Source organism: Ceratosolen solmsi, unplaced genomic scaffold (genome assembly GCF_000503995.2).
Source record: "Ceratosolen solmsi marchali unplaced genomic scaffold, CerSol_1.0 scaffold1, whole genome shotgun sequence".
NCBI classification, from domain to species: Eukaryota; Metazoa; Arthropoda; class Insecta; order Hymenoptera; family Agaonidae; genus Ceratosolen; species Ceratosolen solmsi.
This window is the reverse complement of record NW_011948415.1, coordinates 6,907,515-6,931,951: the sequence shown is the minus strand read 5'-3', so window position 1 is coordinate 6,931,951 and position 24,437 is coordinate 6,907,515. Positions and strand designations below refer to the sequence as shown.

At 40.1% G+C, this 24,437-nt stretch overlaps 1 protein-coding gene across 1 annotated transcript in view; it reads right to left on the bottom strand.

Moving 5' to 3' along the window:
• Positions 1-24,437, bottom strand: part of LOC105359030 (uncharacterized) — a 113,374-nt gene that overhangs the window by 5,054 nt on the left and 83,883 nt on the right. The window contains exons 4-5 of the mRNA XM_011495504.1: positions 2,852-2,897; positions 644-846 (exon numbers count right to left, since the gene is read on the bottom strand). Coding sequence (XP_011493806.1) covers positions 644-846; positions 2,852-2,897 — 249 coding nt within the window. The remainder of the gene's footprint in view (positions 1-643; positions 847-2,851; positions 2,898-24,437) is intronic.

The window sequence follows — 24,437 nt, the reverse complement described above, 5'->3', positions numbered from 1 at the left end:
ACAAACCTCCACCAACAACACAACGTCGATGGAAATTTGGAAATGACGGTGTCGAGAGGCGAAAGACTGGCGAAAATTTTTACTACCCTCAACCCCTAACTCAACCTCAAATTCCATCGACTGAATAATTAAGCATCGATTGTATGTCGCGATTATCGATCGTCCTGCTCCTCATCTTATCGTCCTGATCCATACTATGCAACTAATCAATCCACGGTCCATTAAACGTCCACGAACGATCCACGTAAATTTTCGACATTTTATCTTATCGGGCCGTACCGCAGGTTAGCGGCTCGTGACACGAAATGCCGACGAGATGCTTCCTTTCGGCACGATGGAAAATGATGTCGAGTGCTGGAATGGAGATACTCCACTTCGATAGGAAACTGCCGGCGCGCAGTCGCGTCGCTGGGCTAATAAATTTCCGCGTGGACTGGCCGAGGCGAAGATGGAAGGTGCGAGAAAACGTCCGTGACAAGATTATCGGTTAAGTAACGAGGGACTACGATCGTCGTCCCGTCCGTGGATGCCCCGTCGAAGAACCGTAAGTTCGCTTCCCCAATGGGTAGCGGGGGAAAAGGGGTGGATAGAGAGGGGGAAGAGGAGCTAGGGGAATGGACGCGGCGTACAAAAGTTGACTTACCGGCAGAAGTAGCAGAGAGGATGGCGAGTGTCTGGCCGCGGCCTGCCTCAGTCTGAGAAAGTGCAGGAGCGGGTCCTCGTTCGCCCGTAGCTCCTCCAGAGTCCGACGCGCCTCGGCATAGCTCACCAGGTACAGCCAGTAGGCGTCCCAGAACGAAGTCGGGAACAGATCACCTGGAAGCAGTGACGAGAAAGCGACGTCAGCTGGGAAGGTTTTCGTCAAATAATAGTTTTTAAAATAGTTTCGATGAAGCTCCTAAGGTCGCTTACTTGCCGGATCGAGGACGTAAAAAAACGCACGGGCGATGCTTTGTACGGCAAAAGAAGAAAAATAGGCTTTTCTCGTGCAAGGTTGGCCCACGATTTTGAGTTTCGACTATTTGCATATGCGGGGTAATAGGTAGGATGGTCGTTGTCAATGTTTGGTGCGCTAACAAACGCATAAAACTTATAAAGCTTCGAATATTAAATGAGCCATAGAGAATAATTTACGGGCAGGAGCCTCTTTAAAATTATGATATCTTGAGCGCGAGATATGCGTAATCGCAGCCTTAAAATTTGACTTCCGTCGGCGCACGCGGCTCCTCATTAGGCACCTGGAATTTCCTTTTTATAAACAGTTTTACGAGAAAGGCTGCATATCGGTATCGCTGATAAGTAGCCGCTGCCGGTCGCTAAATCGCGGGGAATTATTTTGAATTTAAGAGAAAATTGAGTTTCTTTGTTCGAGAGAAAGTTGACAAAAACGTGTTTACAGTTCACTAGATAGCATAGATGGTATGTCTAAATTATGCATTCAGATAACGATCCTATTCGGGCAAACAAGAATAACATTTCCCTTCAATAAAGGAGAATGCGCCGTTGTGAACGAGCAGATTTAAGTTTTAACGAGAGGCTGCATTTTTCTTCGGAAATACAATTATTTTCCTCGGGCATAGAATTAAGTTTTACTTTCCGAAAGAGAATAAATCGTAAATAAAGGAAATGATCAACTGGCACGAGCTTTATCATTCATTCGTCACTCGTTTGTTATTCGACTATTATTATATTTATTAGTTACAATGCCGCCGTTGTTAATCAACGGCAAGCGCATTAATTTTTGCGGAGATGCCTCGTGTGCCGAAGTAAGGCGTTTCGTATTAGAAAAGCCGCGGAAACAATGGTTTATGAATCTCGTAGGTTCTACATCAGCGAAGGCGACGAACAAGTCAAAGTACGCCGAGAATGTTTATTCACTCGCGCTCGCTTAAATTACCAAGTCCGGACACTCGGCTAATTCAAAAATATCTTTGCGCATAACCATCGCTTAATATCCCATGACAAAGTATAAAATTCAATAACAAATTTTATCCGTGAATTTGCTGGCTAATTGTCTCCGTTCGCGGCACAAAGCACTTTTTAATTGTCAGAAAACAGTCGCTAACGCATGCATAATGAGAAATTATAAGTCGCGAGGGAGAATGAAGAGGGACGACTGCAAATAAACGAGCAATTAAAGCTAAGAAAACAAACGTGAGAATAATTCGCCCGCATGAGCGGCGGTAACATCAGCGTCAGGCCCTGGCTCACCGATCTTCCAGGAAGGGCCTTTTTCCTCCAGCTCGCGACCAGTCGCCGACGTGGATGGTATCGAGGGAGAGGAATAGCCGGGTTGAGGGGTATGGTGGACGATGATGGCGATGAGGGGCGAAAGGGGTGAGGGACGGGGGTCGCTAAGCGAGACACCGACGGCAGCGACGGCGGTGGTAGCGGTGACGGAGAGGAGGGGGTCGACGACGCGAAAGGAAGAGCTTAGCATGATTTACCGGCGGATCGTCCACTTCCGTCTGTCGGCGTTTACCGGCGACTCGCCGTCATCCACCTCCTGCAGTACTCGCGACTCTCGTCCAACTGGCAAAAACCGACGGGGCCGCGATTACGTGAAATTTACGATGCGCGCGACTGCGATTTCTCGCGGCGCGCGGTTAAGATCGTCCCTTTTTCCAATGCTGCTCTCACCCTGCAATCCCACCACCCCCCGTCATTCGTAGTAGGCACATGTTATCCTGGCTTCGCCAGGTCCCTCCGTTTATCCGCGGCCGACGACAGAGGAAATTCTCGGCAGTGCTTTCGCGGGCGCGGCTTACGAGAAGCGATGCAAGATTCTCGCGCAAGCTCCGCTCGGCCGACGACGGCCCCACTCGACGGCGCTGGGACGCTGTACACTTACCGGGCTTGAACGCTTCTCCGTCCCAATTTTCCAGTGTGCTCTCGATCTGAAAGAAGCAAAAAACAAAGAAGATAAATGATTGGCATGAATCAGCGTGGAGGAAGCGTGGAGAAAATAAACAGTGGATAAAAAGGGAGGTTTCGTCGAAATCCATCGGACGCGCTTAGGACATTAAAAGCTCGGGATCCGAGTTGGATTGCGACGATCGTTATAGGGGACGAGGACGCGGAGGAGGGATGGATGGACGATGAGGGACGGGGAGTAGGAAAAGGCGCCATTGGCTGCGCTCGGTAAATCAAGTTATCTCGAGCGCCTCCAACCGATTTCTCACGCATAAAGAACTCGTCAATCGAGGCAAAAAGGCGCGGGAAAAAGACAGGACCTATCGACGCAGTGGCTTTTTCCCGCGGATTTTCGCACAAGGCGTTATATCTCCTAATCAGCAAACATGTCAGGCGATTATTCAGCGTGCCGGACAAAGGGAAGAGAGAGGCGCGGAAAAGGAAGGTGGAAACGCGAGATGATCAATGCTCGAAGGAGACACGCTCCGATCCCCACCCTTAATTGCCAGTTCCCCGAAGAAGAGCTCACTCGGTCTCCTTCCCTCGTCTCCGCGTCCCGCACCGCCACGGTAGCGCGCATCAGCGCACACACGGTTATTTCGAGTTGCCCTATCAACCAGCAGCATGTAATCACAATAAAATCGTGTCCACACCGGGACGTACCTCCGCTCGTTCGCTTCCCTCCTCCTCCTTCTCTACCACCGCCACTGCCACTTTCTCATCCCCCGCTTCCCCTCCCGTCACAATCTCCCCATCCCCTCGACCGCCATCCCTCCCCCATCCCTCCCATCAACGCCATCCCCATACCCATCCCCATTCGACCATTTGCTCCGAGTAGAGGAGAGCGACTGGAACGACCGGCAGCGCTTATGTATAATCGATTCGTTGTTAATTACGCACTCAGGGGTATTTCTTCGTTTATATGGGCGCGCAGAGACGCTCTTGGTTCTTGGCGCCACGCCCCTCTTCAAGACAAGGAGACATAAAAGAGCTAGAAATCGTCCGTTCCACTTTATTAAATCAGAATGCCGGAGAGAACCGCGGCCGTGTCCCTGTCGATGACTCGGACTCTTGCGGAGAAAGAGAAAGAACTAGCGAGGGCGGGGCGGTACGAGAGGGAGAATGAGGTGGAGGTGGAGGAGGAGGAGGAGGAGGAGGACGAGGGCGACGCCGCTGGTGGGTCATTCAACCCACCCCATCGAAAGTTTCCTCGCATGACGAATTACTCGCCTGCAGATAAGTAAAAAGGATTAACTGCCTTGTTAGGGATATGTGCTAAGCGTGTGTCTCGGCATTATCTCTCCTTGCTTCGAGTTGCTCACTCGCTCCCGCTCCCGCTCCCGCACCCGGCTGCCTTTCTTTCTTTCTTTCCCTTTGCTCGCGACTTTAGCTGGACTTTTTTTCATTCCCCAGACTATGTGTGGGATGCGCGCAGCAGCTCATCTTGTAACTATATATACCCGCCTGACTAATTGTACGGAATGTGATGTTTGTTCTTCGAACACTGCATTTTACCAGTTGTACGCTCCATAGCCACGGTTGATGTATGTACGCTATTTTCGATTGCAAATGTCGGGGAGAAAAGGATGGAAATGATCGGACGTGTCATACGAAAAATGCGTGATGGATATTGTTCGGCCAGTGCCTTCTCTCTCTCGTCCGCAATCATTTCCCTAATGAAAATGCCCATCGCCTCGGCCTTCGTGTAGCGAGATAGTAAAGTCTATTTTCCTAAGAGGAATATTAATGCGAGGTTATTATTAAGACGAACTGGCAGCGATGACTAAGTACGACACTGCACTTGCTACTAGCGTCGTAATATTATAGGTTGGGATATCGAAGGAAATTGAATCAGAATTATTCGTCGCGCGAGGAAGGAGGAGGCAACAGTCGAGAGAAAAGCAGTTGAGCTTATTGGTAGTAAGGGTGACTTATTGATAGTCCCTTTCTCGAAAATTTGTCAAATTTTGTATTAAGAAGCTGTAGTTTTTATTTCAGAAAGACTCCGTTATCCCCAACGACGATCATCCCGAATTGTCTGCCTCGCTTAAGGCACATTATCTCTCACTCCTTCATTTATGTTCATTTCTTTCGACTATAGTGTGCACTTACAGCGCATCAGAGAGACTTTCGTAAAATTTTTAATTTGAATATTGCACAGGACTGGGCTTGGCTTATTATTTTTGTCCGTTGGATAATGATATTATAGAAATATTATACGAACGTCTTAATTGCAATCGATAAATAATCATAAAAATTAAGTAGAGAGGTAGCAAATCAAGAAAATTTGTGGTACCAAACTTTATCGTCCCACCCATCAAACGTCCTCAATATCAATAAATGATTTTAATTAATGTAATATTTCAATTTAATGTAACTGTAATGTAATTGCATACATCAGAGCCCATTACGAGTTCCATTATATATCATTCTACAAATTGTAAAGGGACGTTTTATTATTCGAAAAACTTCAACGAAAAATATATTAGAGACATTTGAGGTTCAACACAATTTTATTAGCATAATTCGTATATTCTTTAATTAAGATAAGTGAAAATTTCATAGCTAACGTTAATTCGCTCGTAAAAATTCAATGCTATTGTTTATTTATTGTATTAAATAATAAATATTAAATATTAAATATTAAATATTAAATATTAAATATTAAATATTAAATATCTTTTACTTAAGATTACGAAACAACGACGACGAACTCTCACAACTGGCCGATTTTATTATTTAAAGTTATAATTCAAATAATTATAATTAATGATTTACCAAATCCCATTTATACGGATGAACTCAGATAAAATTGTATTATTATAAGTATTTATGTGTAATGTGTTTCCTGTATTTACCTTGACATAGTCCATTACATATAACATCTGAAATAAGATAATGCGAATACGAGGATCGATAGATCTTGCTGCAATTTAATGGATTTAGTTGAAAAAAAGATATAGTGGAATTGCCGAAGACCTACGTCCCTACACTAATTTGACCAAAAAAAATCTATTTTCGTCGAACCATTGGCCCGCTCGTGCGGTTCTTCTTATCACATGATGCCTATCAACATATGTAAAGGCCAGACCAGAAAGAGCGAGAGGTTGGAGGCTGAGACTCGAGCACTCCGAACGTATACTCAAATGCGCGTGTGTGCGTTCGCGTGCACACGTGTATACGTATGTTTTTGAGCGGTGTGTCTTATGCATTTATGCATTGCATTATACTGCAACGGCTTTGTAAGAAGAAAGGAATAAGTTTTAAAGAACAAGAGCAAAGAAGAAGAAAGGGAAAAATTGAGTCGAATTGTATGAGTACGCGTATGTGTCAAGAGACAAATATGTACGGGGCGAAGGGGTAGAGAGATGAAGCAAGCAAATGAATGGGCAATAGTAATTTGTATTTAAAAGATGAAGAGCGTAGCAGCGAATGATACTATGCAGTAAACCGAAAAGAAATAAATCCTTTGCTTTTGTCGAAAAAGCAAATTAATTTTTTCAAATTAGTCGCCAACGAATCGAAAAAAAGTACAAGACTGTTATACCTCGTTCTTTTATTTCGCATACACTTGCTAAGAAAAATTAATTATTTTCATAGGTAGCTATCTAGGAAGTTATATATATTCATTCTTTATTTAACCTAGGGCTTGTGGAATTTTTCCGATAATAAAAATCCTAGATCCCTCCTCTTTCTCCCTCTACTCCGCCATATACATAGACATAATGCAACATTGGCTTGGAAGCGAAGGTCAATGAATCACGATCGGAATTTATTAGAAGCTCCGAGAGTAAAGTGCGCCAGGATATATCTCACGCCTCTGTTTGAAACTTATGCAGGATTACGTAATTTCAGTCACGGAATTATGTTAATCTTCTTCTATTGATTCGACCCTTCGTCGTGCAAGCATGTGGACGTTAGAAAAGGAAGAGAGAGAATGAGTAGGAGAGTCGATGTGAGCACGAGGAGGATGAAAGGCTGAAAGGAGGAAGAGAGAATGGGCGGTGGGACCGGAGGGAGGAGAGAGAGAGAAAGAGAGAGAGAGAGAGAGAGAGAGAGAGAGAGAGAGAGTTGTGCAAGTACCTCGTATACTGAAAAATGTCATTAACTCACATACAAGTCAACGTTCCTCTCAGCTCTTTTTTACCTCTCCTCTCTTGTATCTCCTTCCTTTCTGTTTTCGATCCACTCTAAATTCTTCGGTATGACAATTAACTCCATTAATGACCTTTTACCCTTTTGTAATAAAAAAAAATTATGTTAACTTAATAAACTTTTGTCTGCAACTCGAACTAACTTTTTCTCAAATTAAAGAAAGAAATAGATAAGGAAAGAAAAAAAATAAAATTATCCCATTTGAAATGTATTTTTATTTAAAAAGAGCCACTGCCAACACACATGGGAAAGCGATTTATATTTTATTTAAAATATTATAAAATTTAAAATTTTAATTTAAAATAAAAATGTGAAATAGCTTTAATACCACAATTTATCACCACTTATACAATTACATTTTTTTTCAAACGTTCGAGACTGGTTTCTTATTTTTATGTCATAGTTTAAATGTTTAGTTGTTATGTAAATGCGACTATCTAACGATATTTATTGACGGTGGAATTCGTAAATTCGTAAATGAAAAAATGTTCATATTTCACAGAAATATTCAAATTAAAACACTAAACGACTAAAGAAATTTAGTCGCACCGATTATATAACGTCTGCCTTATAGTAAACAATATTTTAATCGAATAGTTAGTTTAAATAACGAAAGGCTTAAATTTACCAGCCAATTTTATATAGGACGTTTAACCGTAGTTATTATCGCCTTTCTTTAGTTATTTCACCTTCTCATTACGCGAGAGAAGAAAAAGTTAAAGAAGCAATGCCAGCCTTCGTGAAATGATGCGCGTCACATGTATTACGGGACCACGTAATCAAGGACCCGTCGGTAAATGCACAAAGAAGTCAAATACTATTTCTAACGATCGAGCGATCGAGAGGATGAAAGTCAAGTGGCCCTAAGTATATACGTTCATATTAATGATGACACCAGGTGTGAGAGTAACAAAGCCAAGAAATTTACTCTCAAGGGACCCAAGAGATTTTTCGAACCTGCCGATTCATAACGATGCAGCAAATCCTGTATTAATTACATATTTAATTAGCATTTATCGGTTAATTTTACAATCATTTGGTATGTAACTATGATTTAATCATCAATATGGAATGCTCTTTGATTACTCCTATTACAAATACTCGAGAATTATTCGAATCGACACATATGTATGCGCGAGTTATTCTTCGATAATAAAAAATTCCATTAATATTAAAAGAATTATAATTTTGCCCTACAAGATCTTGTTATTGATTATATTATAGGTCAATTTAAATATAATTACTCATCAGCAGGTTATAAAAATAAGTTGCAAAATATTAATATAATTCTTAAAAATTACCTTACAGAAACAACACTTTCTTTTCAGGCGGATATAATTATATATTTAATAGCTTAAGTATATGGTACCTTAGATGTGTTTAATTATTGTCCGAACTGCGACCAAAAAAAAAAAAAAAAAAAAAAAAAAAAAAAAACACAGTTACCTGTATTTCAATGATTGAAAATGTTTCAATACGTTATTATAAAAGTAATGGCAATAATATCCTTTTGTATTAAAAAAAAAAAAACCAATAAAATTGAGTTCCCGCATTATGATAAAATATTTTAAAAATATTTCACTGAGTTGTTTTCTATCAATGTTTTTTTTTTCCAGCAATACCACAAGATATCTTGTGTACAGCATGTTTTTGTGAAATGGACAGAAAAGGTGATCGTAAAACAAATTATTGATAGGGATATAAAAAAAATTTCATCATTATCCTTAAAGCACCATTCTATTGCTTTAAATAAAGCTGTTTGTCAATTACAGTAATTCGATAATAGATAAGAGAAAATTCTTTTGAAATAATAACCAAATGGGAAACAATAGATTTGAAAACTATTCTATTTAATAGTGATTCACAACGAGTTAGTTTTTAGTTAATAACTTTGTCTTAAAGTTAGTCTTTGCTTTTTTGTGCTGTAGAACCAGTTTTTATTCGGCTATTTTAAGCTTTTTATAAATATTACTTTTTTGTTTTATCCTTGATAGAGAGAATATGTGCGACTAAGATTGGACGGAATTTAGAAGATGGATATTCATTTTGCGTTCCTAATATTAATCAGCATTTTTAAGCTTTTAGCAAAATACAAATGTATTTTATAAAAATTGTAATAAAAAAAAGTGTGTGTGAGAGAGAGAGAGAGAGAGAGAGAGAGAATAAGAAGAAGAAGAAGAAGAAGAAGCAAAAAATGGGCATAAATTTATTTTCTAATTTTAAAACTGACTCTCCAGACAACATCAATTTTGATTAAGAGTCAGGAGGAATCAGACTATGTCTAACATCTCGCAGAATTTCGGGATGTCACGTTTGTGAACGTGAAATGAGAAACAGGAGGTTTAGAGGGAGATTAGGCATTGTTAGAGAAAGAAAAGAATGCGACATTTGCACAAAAATTCGCCTCGCTCTCGTGAATTCAGTCTTATTTTTTCTATTTTTATCTTTCATTATTCGTTCATTATTTATTTTTCTCCTTCTAGCCATTTAAACAAGCCCGAGAGAGAAAAAAATCAAACGCTCGCTGGTAATGAAAAATAATCAATTTAAATTTCTAATAATCAATGTTAAAGCGTTAATGATGCATAAACATTATCACCCGACGCGTCTTAATAATGATAATAGACCATCCAGTACCAAATACATTTATAATAAATATTCTTCGAGAATTAGCATTTTTATCGCTTGGAATTACTGTCGAAAAATTTAATATTACGCAAATGATGGTTAAACCATAATCGTAAATTCATGTAAAGATAAATATCGGACATCTTAACGAGAATGATTCGTATATAAAAGACATTGTATCCGATGGCATCGGTGCTCCATAGGTACGATACAGCTCAAGTCACTCTAATTTAAAGTGTAAAATCTCGTTTACCGAGATAATAAAAAGCTCACAACCTCGCATTGGCGGACCATTTCCTGCGTTTTATTAGCCACCTCCCCAAAGCCATTCCCTCGCATCGATTCCCGAGCCGCTCGAGCTTCCCCTCTTGGCATTGGTTCAACGCGACGGAACGGAACGGAAGCTACCGAGGTCACCCAGTACCCTCGGGCACTGTCATCGAGGTGTCGCCGTCGCCAATCACCAAACAGCCCGTTAAATTTGCCACCTTTAAACAACGGCGCTGTATACGATGGCTAACGAAATTACACGATAACGAGTGGTCACAATTATTTAATGACAATTCCCATTCCCCGTGTGACGGGTTGAGGGTGAGAAGTTTTTTTTTTTTTTTTTTTTTTTTTTTTTTTTTTGCTGGAAGGCGGGCGATCAATCCACCCACAAGTCGGTCGACTGAATTCAAGCGGATTCGGATGTCACCTAGACTCGTCGCAACTCAAGAAGGATGCATCTTTTATTTCAAGTGTGTTTAACGATAGCATAACACGAGCGATATCTTTCTTTGATTGCAGCAGTTTTCCTTATCGGCTGCTGGGTGGCTTTTTCAAAAGGAATGCCAACCTCGACGCTGCATCACGCATGAAATGAGATACTCTTATAATGAACTTGTTTTAGAAATCATTGTTGTTTCAAATAATACAGGCAAAATTTAATATGTCTGCTTGGTAAATAGCATTGTCAGATGGTCGGCTGAATTTCGCCAGGCAACTAAAGCATTTTCGTCATACTTATTTAATAGGCTCTCTCTCACTCACTCACTCACTCACTCACTCACTCACTCTCTCTCTCTCTCTCTCTCTCTCTCTCCCTCTCTCCCTCTCTCTCTCGGTATATTTCAGCGTCGGATTACATTAACAGGCCTGGCCTGGGGACTTTCATATTTTTGTGGAGTATTTGGTGGTAAAGCGGCAGGCAAAGATTCACTCGCACTCGCTTATAAGACTCACTTCCTCGTCTCACAATATTCTCTTCTGTTATATCAAATTGTTTAACATTTCCGCAATTCATGCACATTTTCGCGAGCTAACTCTTCTATAATAAAGCCGAGATAATACACATCATAATTCTCAGTGCCAAGATGTATAATCAGGCTCGATTTAATACCGTTATTAGTTCACCGTTGACGGAAGTTGCACGGACCGCGTGCAGACAACTACCTTACGTAAACGGAGAAGAGATATTATTTCAATAAGAATATTGGCATCGAGGCAAGACCTTGCATATATAAAAACTAAATGGAATATATTTTATAAGCTGGCAATTAGCGTAATGTTTCCTTCCAATAATCCAATACGATAGACGTAAAGATATTTAAAATTATAAAGACATCGAGTTATAAAAAACACCACGATATTTTTTTCTCTCAAAATTATTAATCATTACTATAAAGAACGGAAATCGGTGTATTACGGAATCTTATGTGGTTGTTTTTCTTTTATTCTTCTTCCATTTTTTTAATCTTTTTTTTTTGTAACTTTTTCTCTTATTGATTTTTATATGTTTCAACATTCTTTTCCCTATACAGTGTAATGCCAAACAGGAAACGGTGATGTTGTGCCAACTTTAATTGTCAGATAACTATTGTATAATGTGTTTATTCACTGATAATATTATTTATGGAATCTCGACTTTGCATCTTTTTATCTCGCTCACGCGAGACTCTGATTTATATGAAATGGTAAATCATTAAAAGCTGAAAGACTAATAAGGACAAAATATCATTGAAACAGTATTTAAGCGAGCTGTGTCATCGATAACTCCATGATGTTTTATTAACAATATACCGAGCTTGGCAAAAAAATATTTAAATCAATACGATAGCTCAATTATTAAAACGTCCTTCGCGTTTAATAGTTTGTGTAGCCAACAGCTGCTTAACGAGCGAATCCGTCTGCCTTGCTGTTGCGATTGAACGAATTAATTCGTTTAAGCGTGAATTAGTTTCGTTATATTTCGGAGAAAAAATTTTTTCCTCCTAGTATCGGCTTGAATTCCACTAACATAGAAAGCATGAATTCGCGAGAGCGTTGAATGTAACTTTAAATTGTTAAATTTGAAAGCGCCATTCGACGATGTTTTGCGAGTCTTTCTCTGACGTTTTAAAAAAATGCCGAGAGATAGTAGAAAATTAAAAGCTGCCTGCATTAGCGATGCATCATGCGAAAAATACAATCCCCTCCACGATCAGAGTTAAGCATCTAACTAAACGCTGGCGTATCATGTTCGTATAAGCGAGACATTATTAAAACTGTTTTGATGCCGGCTCGTATAAAATTAACACAATCGTATTTTAAATGGCGCATTATAGAGTGTAATAAAATGGAACTGGTCAAACGCTAATTTCTTTAAAAAATATTAGATTATTATGTTTGGCATGTAAGGCTAGGTCGAGGGATGGGGCCAGTTAGTCGACCGAAGTTCGGAGACTTAAGTACATAATCTGTAGGAACGTCGATTACCGAGCTCTCCTCGAGTATTCTAGAGATCTCGAACATAATCTGCTGAAAGTCATTTTCACAGAGCGAATTTACTTTCTCCGCGCGACTTGAGCGATGTCGATCTAACAGAGAGAGAGAGAGAGAGAGAGAGAGAGAGAAAGACAGACAGAGAGTGACAGCGGTGGCAGCGGTGGCAGTGATGATACACAAATTGGTCGGAGAACCCGTCGTGCTTCGTTATTTGGTAATGAAAAGACGATGAGGTTCGTAACCCGCTTATATCGTCGATTTACGAAATGGTATATATATATATATATATATATATATATATATTGGTATTTCGGTAAATGCATCTCTGGGCCCAGCTCTGGGGCTTTTGAATGGAGATTCCAAAGGAGATGAGTTCGAAAATTGAAAGTTTTGAAATATCTTTAACCTTTGCATTTTGTAACCTTTACTTGTTTAAGATACAATAGACGTAGGAACTGAAATTGTGAAGGCGATGACGAAATCATTTTGATTCCGGTAGCTTAGCACTTTCGGGTAATAGCAACTTTGGGATTTTGTACTCGTCGAGTATTTTGGAGGTACTCGATACTCGGTTAAGCGACGTACGTTTGTGATAGTGCAAGTAAATCTATGGTATTAACACAGAGTTTAAACGCTCCTCTTGTACAAATCCATTAAAGTACGAAGAAAAATAGAATGTCTAGAGTAGCGAAAGGAGGAATAGTCTCGCGTAAAGAACGTCGGGTCGTTAAGAGAAGCCATTTAAAGATCTAGGAAATATTATATTTAATTCCTGCTCCTGATGAATTTTGTTTATTTCACAGACCTGCACCCATATACGTAAAGTGTGAAGAAAGGAACACTTCAAGGCCATTGTAACGCTTATCTGATGAAGTTTCTTATAGGTGCCCATTCAAAGTATCTTCCTTGTTAAGGTAATATACATGCCGTACCAGCTTACCTGTAATCCTAGCTAATATTCTATATGGCGTCAAGCAATACTTCGCAGTTGTAAAAGGTACTGATATATTCGTAATTTTTGTATACAGAAATATATTTCTTTTTTTTTTATCGTTGGCTTGCAGGTACTGTTACCGGTGTTATAAAATTAATTTTAAAACGGTATATTATCGTCTAATGTATTCGCGATGTAGAGCTCTCCCCCTTTCCCATTCTCTTACTTATGCTCGTACATACTGTCTCTCTCTCAATCAAAAATTTACCATATACATTTCCGAGAAAGAAATGATATTTTAAAAAGTATTTCTCATTTCATTCGTAAGTATTGTCATATTTGGCTTTATTGGAAATAAATATCTTTTTAAGACTGTAAAAAGTGTCTGTAAGTATAAATTATTTTAAATTCTGCGTCCGTTTTATAAAAGGGATAGTTATAAATTGAAGGTTCACAAATGCGTATTTAAAGCTCGTGGTTTTAATATTTTTATATTGTTTGTACAAAGGTGTACTATTGCAAACATATGGTTTATTAACCAAGACACTTTGAAAGACCGTAAAGTTTTGAGCACCGATACGAGAAAGACTTAAAAATTCATTTGAGATATTTCTTCCTTATGAATTTTTCTTATCAAAAATACTAGAGCAGGCGAAAAATCCAATAAACGGACTTTCGTGAAAATTCCATGAGATTCGTAAGATGATACCTTAACTCAAGTGCAGTATTACGCATCTGTTTATTTTAAATGTATTTTCGAATGTATTATCGATGAGTGAAAGCCACTATTTGTTAATTCTAGAGTTAAACAAGAATAAATAAATATGTACTCGAAGCGAATATTGACAAAATGAGAAAAAAATTTTGAAAAAATTAAGGACGATTTTGCATTTTTATCAAAAATTTAATTTTAATGATACCGTCAGAATTTAATGTTATTCGTTGAAAATTACATGAATATTTTGCCACTAGCTCAACTTGAAAAATTCAATGTCATGAAAAATACATTAAACGTTTTCAATGCGAAGCGCTTGTCAATACTGTCTTATGAACACCATTAAGAACTTATGCATTATTGGAGTAAGTTGCTGATTATTTTTGATAGCCTAAATTATATTTAACGGGAAAAAGTTCGATTCTGCAAATATTTCAAAGTGGCTTAATCTTTTAAAATTACGGAACACGTAATTTGAGCCAACTTATTTTAATAAAATTTATTGAATTGCAAGTAAATTTACACGTACACGAGTAAATATTAACATTAAAATATATTTAATAATTGCAAAATGTCATTGTAATTGTACTACTATTGTTATAAAAAAAAAAAGAAAAGAAAAAATGTCAGTTCATTTTTAATGTATTGTGATGCAATGACCAATTTCCTTTGTGTCGTATTTTTTTTTTTTTTTTTTTTTTTTTTTGTTACAAACAATAATTACTCATAAAAAGATAAGATAAAAAAAGCAAGCGATTACCAAATAAAATTTGAAAAAAATAACTGCCTATAAAAATTTTAAGCCCATAATTTAATAGTTCTATTTCGATATGCCCATTCCGATATTAAGTTAATACAGCATTCCTAAATAGTAATTGCAGTACCACTGAATCAAATACAAAATAGAGGTAAAATTCACAACGAGAGAAAGCATGCTGTAAAATATTTAAAATATTTATAGACTAAATAATTAGGCTCGCGGCTTTATTGATTATAATAAATAATATTGCAACATGCTAGATGCTCGTTTATTTATGTCTTACCGCATCATGCATGGCTGAATACGAAATCGGCTTAATCGGATTGTCAAGTATAAGAAGGCGACAAATGATTGTTCGCAAGATTTACGCGGCCGATCTTCAAAAAGGATTTTTGTAGGATTAGCCATGGAATTTTTACGATCGATCGTCGGTATTACCATATAAGATGAAGCAAAATTTGCGCGAACGTATGAAAGGAGCTGCCATGCGCCACGGACTACCATTATCAATTCACATTATTCAAACGCCCTTAATCGCCCAGACGAGCGAATGCGCATGGATACATTGCACTCTCACTACTCCGCTTAGTTTGATAGTCGTCGATCCGTTAATACTTGGCTTCATCAGTGCTTGCTACATTAGTCCTTACGATTCGCCGTTACACTCCCAGATTTCGTTACCAACTCATTCCTCCGCACTCCCGTCGCTTTCATAACTAACGAGTGTCCTGTAGTTCTTCAGGGGTTGGCTCTTATAACCTCGTTCAAAGAGGTTTTTAATGTTGCGAGTATTGCTAAAAGTGCGAGCCACCCGTTATATTAATTTACCTTTTGTTCACAGGTAATTCAGGGTATTTTCTTTGACGATTGATTATTGTGTACACATTAGAGAACAAACAATAATCGAGATAAGTCTGACACGGGTGATTTCATCATCTCAGTTCGAGAGTCTTATAAAGCGCAGCCTTACTCTTTTGGTTAATTTTGCAATAAAACAATCGCTTAATTACTTGACTGATACACGAGTGTTAAACAACAACATAATCACGATATTATAATTTGTAAATGTGCGTGCGTGCGTGCGTGCATTTATGCTTCTGCGCGTGTATGGCTTGAGCGCTATTAAATAAAGAGAAACGAAAATACAATATATATCGGCGAACCATATTACGTACGATTAAACCTCACGATTGGGAAAATGTCGCAATTCGAATATTTCACAGACGTATTATGCATTTAGATACTCGGCCTCGCTAATATTGAATTGAAACACCTTAAACGTCTACATAATTAAAAACACGATTGTAAATTATTAACACTTCTGTCTGTCAAAGTTTTGTCAGTTACATTAACCGACCAAGGCTTGTCAGTTTTATCTCAGGGGTTATACGTACATACAGTTCCTGTTTAACATGCAAACCAAAATCACAGAACTCAAACTATTTTTCATTTCGTTTCGTTTATGATATGCAATGTCCGCCAACTCTTTTTTTTAATCGTGGACAACAAACTATAAATTAACTTTGTAAAAAATGTAAAAAGTCGTTGCCAGTGCTCTTCTAAGCCTCTTTTGCTCTATTCTTTTTTATTTTTTGTTTTGCTTTTCATTTAACGTTTTCATATTAAGAAATTGTAATTATATTATGAAATATATCATTAATTATGGACATACAATAAAGAACGTTGTAGTATACTATTTAAACATTGTTTTGTAAGATAATCGAATTAGATGCTAACAAATGGAGGAGAAAATAACTGAACAAGTACGTAAAAAACTAATTTCTCGTATAAATATTCCTCCCAATAGACCATAATATCCACCATTACGTCAATTGTTTTTTTATTATAATCCTTCCAAGCTAGAGATTCGATTACCATAAATATTGCACTGCAGCATCTTCTTTTACGTATTATGCTTGAAATACGTGCCCAAAAAAAAAAAAATAAAAAAAAAAAAAAATAGAAAATAATTAATTTATAACATTGATCGGCAAAGGTATATATTTTGACATTCGACTTAGTTAAGGAAAAAGAAGAAAAGAATATCATCGTTTCATCACGATATTACTTCTGTAAGATTGTAAAGTACACGGAGGTATAAACTAGCGAGGAAATACCAATTGCCTATGAAGATGACGCGGCGAATTTTCAACCTTACATGACAAACTATGCAACATCTTTTATTCCATTTGGATAATCAATCGCTGAACAAGTAAATTATTTATTCCCCCTACAACGTATTTCTAAATTGACGGGTTGTCTAGCTAATGCGGCATCGATGCCCCTCCTATTGAAACTCTTCCCAGCTGATCTACATTCTCGATTTATTAATAGCAAAATGTACAAAACACTTCCCGCAAAGGACGAGCGCGTCCATTCGTTTAAGCCCGTTAAATGATAAGAGGAATGAAAGAAGAAGAAGTGACACGCTCGCAAAAGGAAACTATTTGCATCGCGACCCCTATCGAGTAAAGTAATTTTTCCAAATGATGCAATTCCCATAAATAATAATCACACGAAACGGATAAATTCTCTTCGGAGGTGCTCTCGTCTAATATAAAGCGGCAAAAGTGAAAGATCGGCATGAATAACTCGATATCACTTCTCGTATAACGCTAATATAAATCGGGCCGTATATCAGGGGCCTTAACGGTGGACTACATACCGAAATAAGCGACTTCTCCGCCCGTCGTATCTGATGAATGGCGTCGAGTACACGTCGACGCGCGATAAATAAAAGCTTCAGGGCAATTAGAGCTCCCCGAGCTTTGGGCTTGGGCGTCGAAACGCGGGCGCGTCCAGCCGATCGGGACTTTCTCTCGCGCGGCGATCCCGTCCTGGGCCGCGGACGCCTAACTGTTCTCGTCGACGCGGAGCCGAATTATCGCGCGAATGCAGCACGATGATATTTATGGTGCGGTTCGCGCGCGAGTTATCATTCTCGCAGCCCTGCTAAATGTCTAGCCGGTTATCGGTATCGGTAGCAGCGCCAATGGCCGCTATACCGTTGCGAGAGAGAGGTTCGATCTTGGTAATCGTCCATCGTTCATCGCCATCTTCATCCGAGGGCCCGTGTATTCTTTAGTACCTCGGAGGCACGATCGAGCACCCGTCCCCTTACGTTTCGTTCACATCCTCGCCCCGTTAAATGCCTCGTTAATTACTTTTGTTTTTGAACGGTTGTCCGACGACGGGCTTTTATCGTCTCATCTTCGAATTGGGACTTGGCATTTGTTTAACAATATTCGGCAAAGTCGCTCCGCGAGTTCAACTCGAGTCGCGCAAAATGCATGGACTGAGTGGAGCGAGCGCAACTTCCTAGAAAACGCCACCCGAGTCGCATTCCCAGAGAAACGAATCTCCACGTTCGAGGCCCTCGTGGCTCTTTTCCTGCCAACCAGGTCCTCCAACTCCTACTGCTCGCCATTACTAATAGCCAATAGTTTCTATCGCGTCCACCGCTTGCCCACTACAACAATAGGAGCTCATCTCAACGGCTGCGCAGCTTCTTCGTGCGCTTGGAAAAACCGTCGCGCGTCACATCCTTTCTGCCGATCGGCTATTTTTGCGCGTGCGCGAGTGCATTCCACCGGCCAGTTTCATTTATTTCCGCATAATTGTCTGCGCGTCGCTAATGGAAAAAAGAGGGAAGTAGCGGATTGCCGTCGGAGGTCGATTGAAATTCCGCCGATAGTCAAGAAAAAGCTGCATAACATTCCCGCGCTCCTTCCCCTCCCACGACCAAGTAATGGACCATCCGCGCGATAATATAAATTCGAGCAGTATTCAAAACACACTGGGCGATTGGTTTCTCCCATCCCAGGCTGCGAATAAACCTCTCGCGGGTCCGGCCCCCGGAACCGCGTTCGCTTATCCCGAACAGTAAAAGCTCGGGCTGCGAGTCGTCACGCGGGATGCGTAACACGTAATCTAGCGAAGGAATTTCTTTGTCGGGTCATAGACGAAGGAACGTAGTGATGAGAGAGAGAGAGAGAGAGAGAGAGAGAACGTATACGCGTATGCTTGTTTGCTTGCTTCCTTGTGCTCGTACGCGATGGCGTGCGTGCGTGCGTGCGTGCGTGCGTGCGTGCGTACCTACGAGCGAGCGAGAGGGGCAGCGGAGAATAGCGATACACACGCGTAAGACGATCGTCGGCGTAAAAGAAGGGAAACAGCAGCGCGAGAGTCCTCGAGAGAAGAAATGGAGACCGCGCGTTAACTCCAACGACTGTGAAGAAGAGGATAGGGTTATTAAACTTCCTGCCCGCGTACGAGCATTGACTTTGCATAGCTCGAGTAGTCACTGGGCGCTCCTCCACCCAGTCGTGATAATATTATTTCGACGTCGTCAACTTGTCGTAGCACCCGTTATTATATGCCGATACTACAACACGTATTTATCGATGGCTTTCTCGCGAAACGACCACGTCGGACAAAGACGGGCAGTAATGTATTTGTATCGTGATGGAAGCTCTTCATTCGATATTTACTTCAAAAATTCAATTGGTCCTTTAGACGCTCCTGCAAGTGTCTCCCCTTTGACTCGAGCCAGCGACTGTAACGAATGTAACCGAAGCGATGATAGTTCAATGTGCAATTTGTATTCCAACGTCTGTGCACTTTTTTTGTCTAACTGATCGTTTAAGTTTGCAATAACGTTGGTCAATAAAATATAAACACTTTGTGTTTCGCGGAGTTCGTTTACTATTCGAAGTACTTTAAAACTTTTCCGTCCTAGTAACCATCCTGCATTTGCAAGATCTTAGGCATTGGACGTATCCTTAACTTTTTCTGCTGGACAATACATTAAAGAATAAATTTACTATAGAAAAAAAAAATATATATATATATAATGAGATAGTACTTCACATGCATTAACCGTGTGCACTCATAGAGAGAGTACTATATTTAAATTGTTCGCACATTTATGTAAAGTTATTGGAGTAAAATAAGTACAGATCACCGTAAGAAACTGTACTTTCTACTGTTAAGAAACGCCGTAACCTTACTTTTAATACGTTAGTCAATTTATTTTATTTATCACGTAATATGTCTGTTAAGGAAAGAAAAATTTCCATGTTACGTAATTAGTTGTAAGAAAAGAAAAAAAAATTTCAAATATAGGGTAAATTTAGTGAAATTGGATATTTTATTGTTGTTTTTTTGTTCTTATTTTTAAATATAAATATTGTCAATGTCTCACATTTCGCGTTACTCTATTTACGTATGCACTCAACTATATTGTAAAATTACATTCGTAAAATTGAAAACAAAAATGTAAACCTGGGATAATTGTTTGGCAATTACCGTTTAAGTATCCCCAAGGTTCTTTACTCAATCTCGTAAAAATATTATGAGCTTATAAAGAAGTTATTGCGCAAAATTATTGTTAAATTGACGATGACCCATCAGCTTACCCTTTTCCAACGATCTATTAAAATTAAATAAACTATTTGATAAAAGGCGATCCTACATTTCTTTACAAACAATGAGGCAATAATCCCGTAATAATAGGCGTTGAAAGAAAGAGCGGTCGGTCGCTCATTATTGTTGCGTCGTATCGTCAGTAGAACTATGAACTGAAATTTCAGCGTCAATCTGAATATCGCCGAGATTTAAAAAGGAGAAAAGGAGAAAAAGAAGGAAAGGAAGAAAAAATACAACGGCATTATGATTTTAAACATTGTATTTATATGAATCGTAAAATGGAGAAAGGAGGAGGGCAAGATGGTGAGAGCTTTGTTTACGTTTTGCGGAGTGTCGACAAGTTTGACCAGTCAACGGACCCCATTAACTAGGGTCGTGTTTACAACTCGAGAAACCATGGATGCCTTTTAACGCATTTCAAATATTCCATTGAAATGCGCCAAGTGCTAATTTTTTAGCCTCAAAAGTAAATACGTTATCTTACCTCTTGACACGGAGATTGTCTCTAAAGCTTTTTAAAAATACATCCTCTCGTCAAAAATCTTAAAGCTTGATCCGCAAAAAAACCCCCCGCATAAATATTCGACAAAGTTTTTTCAAACTTTGTGGCGTAAAAAGTATTGCCTTCGAGTGCACTCGTTGATAAAAATAACTACTATAATTAACTATATATATATATATATATATAATTCATTATTGTACAATATAATTAGCTACGCGTTGCGAATATGGTATTGGCATTCCTAGAACTATGGTATTCGGACGTTGGATTGCCATTGCTCTGGAAAGGTTGTATTTGTTAAAGAGTTCGAGCGCATCGCATGACTGTAAGGGATTGTTAAAAGCTGCACGAATGGTACATTCGTAGGCACACTTTTTTCTTTTTGACGGACTTACCATCGGTTACGCGTGACAACATGCTGTTTACTCATTAATAAATACAAAATTCAGACGATGAAAAGATCACTGACACTCGGAAAATGGCATACTAGCTCCTCTTATCTCATGGTAAAGGAATAAATGAGGAACAAACGAGCGACACCGTAAATAACAAAAGATGACGCGGTAAATAAGCGGTAGAGACGGCGGAAGGGAGGAGGGGGTGGAAGCGGCGGGATGGTGGAGAGGAAATGAATTAAAAACATCTAACGTACAAGGTATAATAAAGAGTGCCGGGATCTCGCGGATGTAACTTTCACAATTGGTTGGCACAAAGCACCGCTGACTGCTTCTCTTGTCATTTCGTACTCATTGCACGTACTCTCTCTCTCTCTCTCTCTCTCTCTCTCTCTCTCTCTCCTTCTCTCACGCGCACGGCAGTCTCGCGTGTGTAAGGCGGCGCGCATAAAGTGTCCATAAAAAATGGCAAAGCAAAAAAAAAACGAGACCAGCCTAATGTGATTTAAATTGGCCCACACCCACTCACTCACTCACTCACTCGCGAGAGCCCAATTTTCACGAGCCCCTTAACGACCAACGCTCGTTCCCAGCCTTTTAATAATATATCGGCCGATTACGTAGTCGCGCGGCGCTCCGGACAACGTTTCGGCGACTCCAGTCCTTCGTAAATACCAGCGCCCCCAAGGACTGTTATAATTATTGCCTGGGCTTTGGCGAACGGCCGAGCCTCCGCATTCTAAGGAACTCGAGTTCCGAACTTCGGTTCGCGAAGCCGCTGTCACATTTACGTGGGCACTTTCATAGCGCGAATCAATTTCCGAGGGGCTCGCAGCTTCACAACGAGAGGCTTGCGGACATTTACGTTTCATGGGAACTTTGCATAATTGAGATTTTGCCACTGTGCCCCAATCGGCGGGCAAAGTGCTCGCGACAAGTCCGGTAGCGCGGCCCCTCGGCTCAAAGCTTCAATTGGCTTCGTTAATGTTCAACCGAGTCCCTGGGCCTACGTCGCTCTGGCGAAAGGCGATTTCCGAGACTCCGCTCTTTCCCCTCCTCGTCCTCCTACTCCTCCTCTCCTCCTCCTCCTCCTTCGCCCGCCCGACCACCTCGACTTCTTTCTTCCGGTTACATTATCGACTCATTCTTCTTATCAGCTTGCTCTCTGCCGAACAGAGTGTACTTAATGCAGCGCTAATCCAGCTTATAATTGAGCGAATAAATATCCACCGCAGATTCGAGCAATTAGCGAAACTCGTAATAAGTTGGCCGCAGCTTGGCTTTTCCAGTTATCGCGATCGCGAACAAGCGCGTGCTTTCGCATATACCAAGTGTCGTGCGCAACGGTAAATGTCCGGCGCGTCATCTTTATGGGTTTTCGTGCAATAGGGTGCCATTGTCTGAAACGTTACCAACACCAACAAGTCGGAGGTAGCGCGAGAACGCCCGGGCTGAATGACATGGTCTGGTAGAGCCTGGCTGAATCCGTTGATCCGTCTCGACGGATGGGACTCTCGCATTCTTCCTCTGCCCCCTTTCCACCGCCCACACTGCGAGTACTTCGCCAAATGCAATAGATCATATTTACGAGTGGCGGGGAGGAGAAGGAGAATCCAGTCGCGAGGACGAGCTTCACCCCGGAGACGTTGATAGGGATGTGCCTGATCTTGAGCGATCCGACACTGGACGCAAGGGGCTGTGGAGGATCGCGCGCTATTCTACCTCGTTTCTTGCCCCGCGGTTTGTCACGCGACCAGGAGGCAGCTTGTACGAGAACGAGCCAAGATGCTTCTGCCTCTTCTCTGTCGAGGATCGTTTATGGGAATGAGGTTACCTTGCTTGAAATTACTATCCACTCTAGTACGAGAGAAAATTTGCATCGCGACTGCCCTACCGTCCGGATCTTTGACATCGCCTTGGAGCATTACGAAACTGATGCGTGGACCAGTGATCGATGGTCACGTCCTCTTAGGGCTACAAATTTCTCATCGAAAAATCTGTCTAATTAATTTTTTAACTTTACTGCACACAAACACACTGTATGTGTGTTTGTGCGCGCGTGAGTGAGTGTGTGTGTGTGTGTGCGTGCGTGTGCGTGCGTGTGCGTGCGTGTGTGTGTGTGTGAGGGTGGGGGGTGGAAGGAGTGTGACAAGGAACGAAAACCCGATAGTTTGGCTTTAATCTGTCAAGTTTGAACTCCGACATTGCAAAAATTCGTAATTTCCAAGCGATTTAATAAGTTGTACTTGAACTCAAAGATTCTGTACATCTTTATGTAAAACAGGATGAAAAATAAAACGTCATGTATAAGTTTAATTCTTTCTTATAATGCTTTCACATTTTTTCTCAGCAATACTTAGTCATACGTATTATGAATAACTGTAAACTGTTCTCTAATGAAATATTCTCTCTCGGCGTTTTATCATTTTTACAGTTTAAAAGGTAGTCATTCTACCATGATTAAACGTCAAGGAAGGAAAAAATGAATAAAATTATAAAACGAATAAACATCTTTCGAACTCGAAGAAAAGGCAAACCTAAAAACATCTTACGATGTTTTTGGATTTTAATATTTTTCATACATGTGTGAGCGTTTTATTTTAAGACCTTACCAATACACCGACACCCGCGGATTTGCTACATTCGCAGATATACAAAAAATATATTGACAAAGATTTTTATCGAAGTGATGCGGTATTAGATTTTTGAATGCTCAAGAACTCGCTTTACATACGCAAATGACTCTCAATTGGCTTTACACGTTGCCTATATAACTCTCCATTCATTTCTCTCCCTCTTCTCCCCCTTTCTATCTATCTATCCATCTATCTATCTATCTATCTATCTATCTATCTATCTATCTATGTGTCTATCTATCTATATATTTATCTATCTACCGCTAAAATATTAATAAATGATTTCAAAGATGATGCAGTATGCGGAGGCGCGTTGAGTAATTAATCGTTGGATAGATATAACCAAAACAACCCTGTAATTGGGTAAAAAGAAGTTCACGTAGCTACTATACTCTCGACGATCTTAAATGGCCCGCCTGCATACACACGTATCCTTAATTTATCGGGCTCTTTGCTCCTTGCGCTCCGCGCGGCTCACGTTCTGTTATCATTGCAAGTGTTGTGCGGCTGCGCTGCTTCGTTATAAGGTGAATGCTCGCGTTGTACACCACTGTTGCCGTACTCGATGCAATTAATCTCGCGATTAGGCGGCTGCGCGCGCGATGTGACGTCACGCTAGGCACG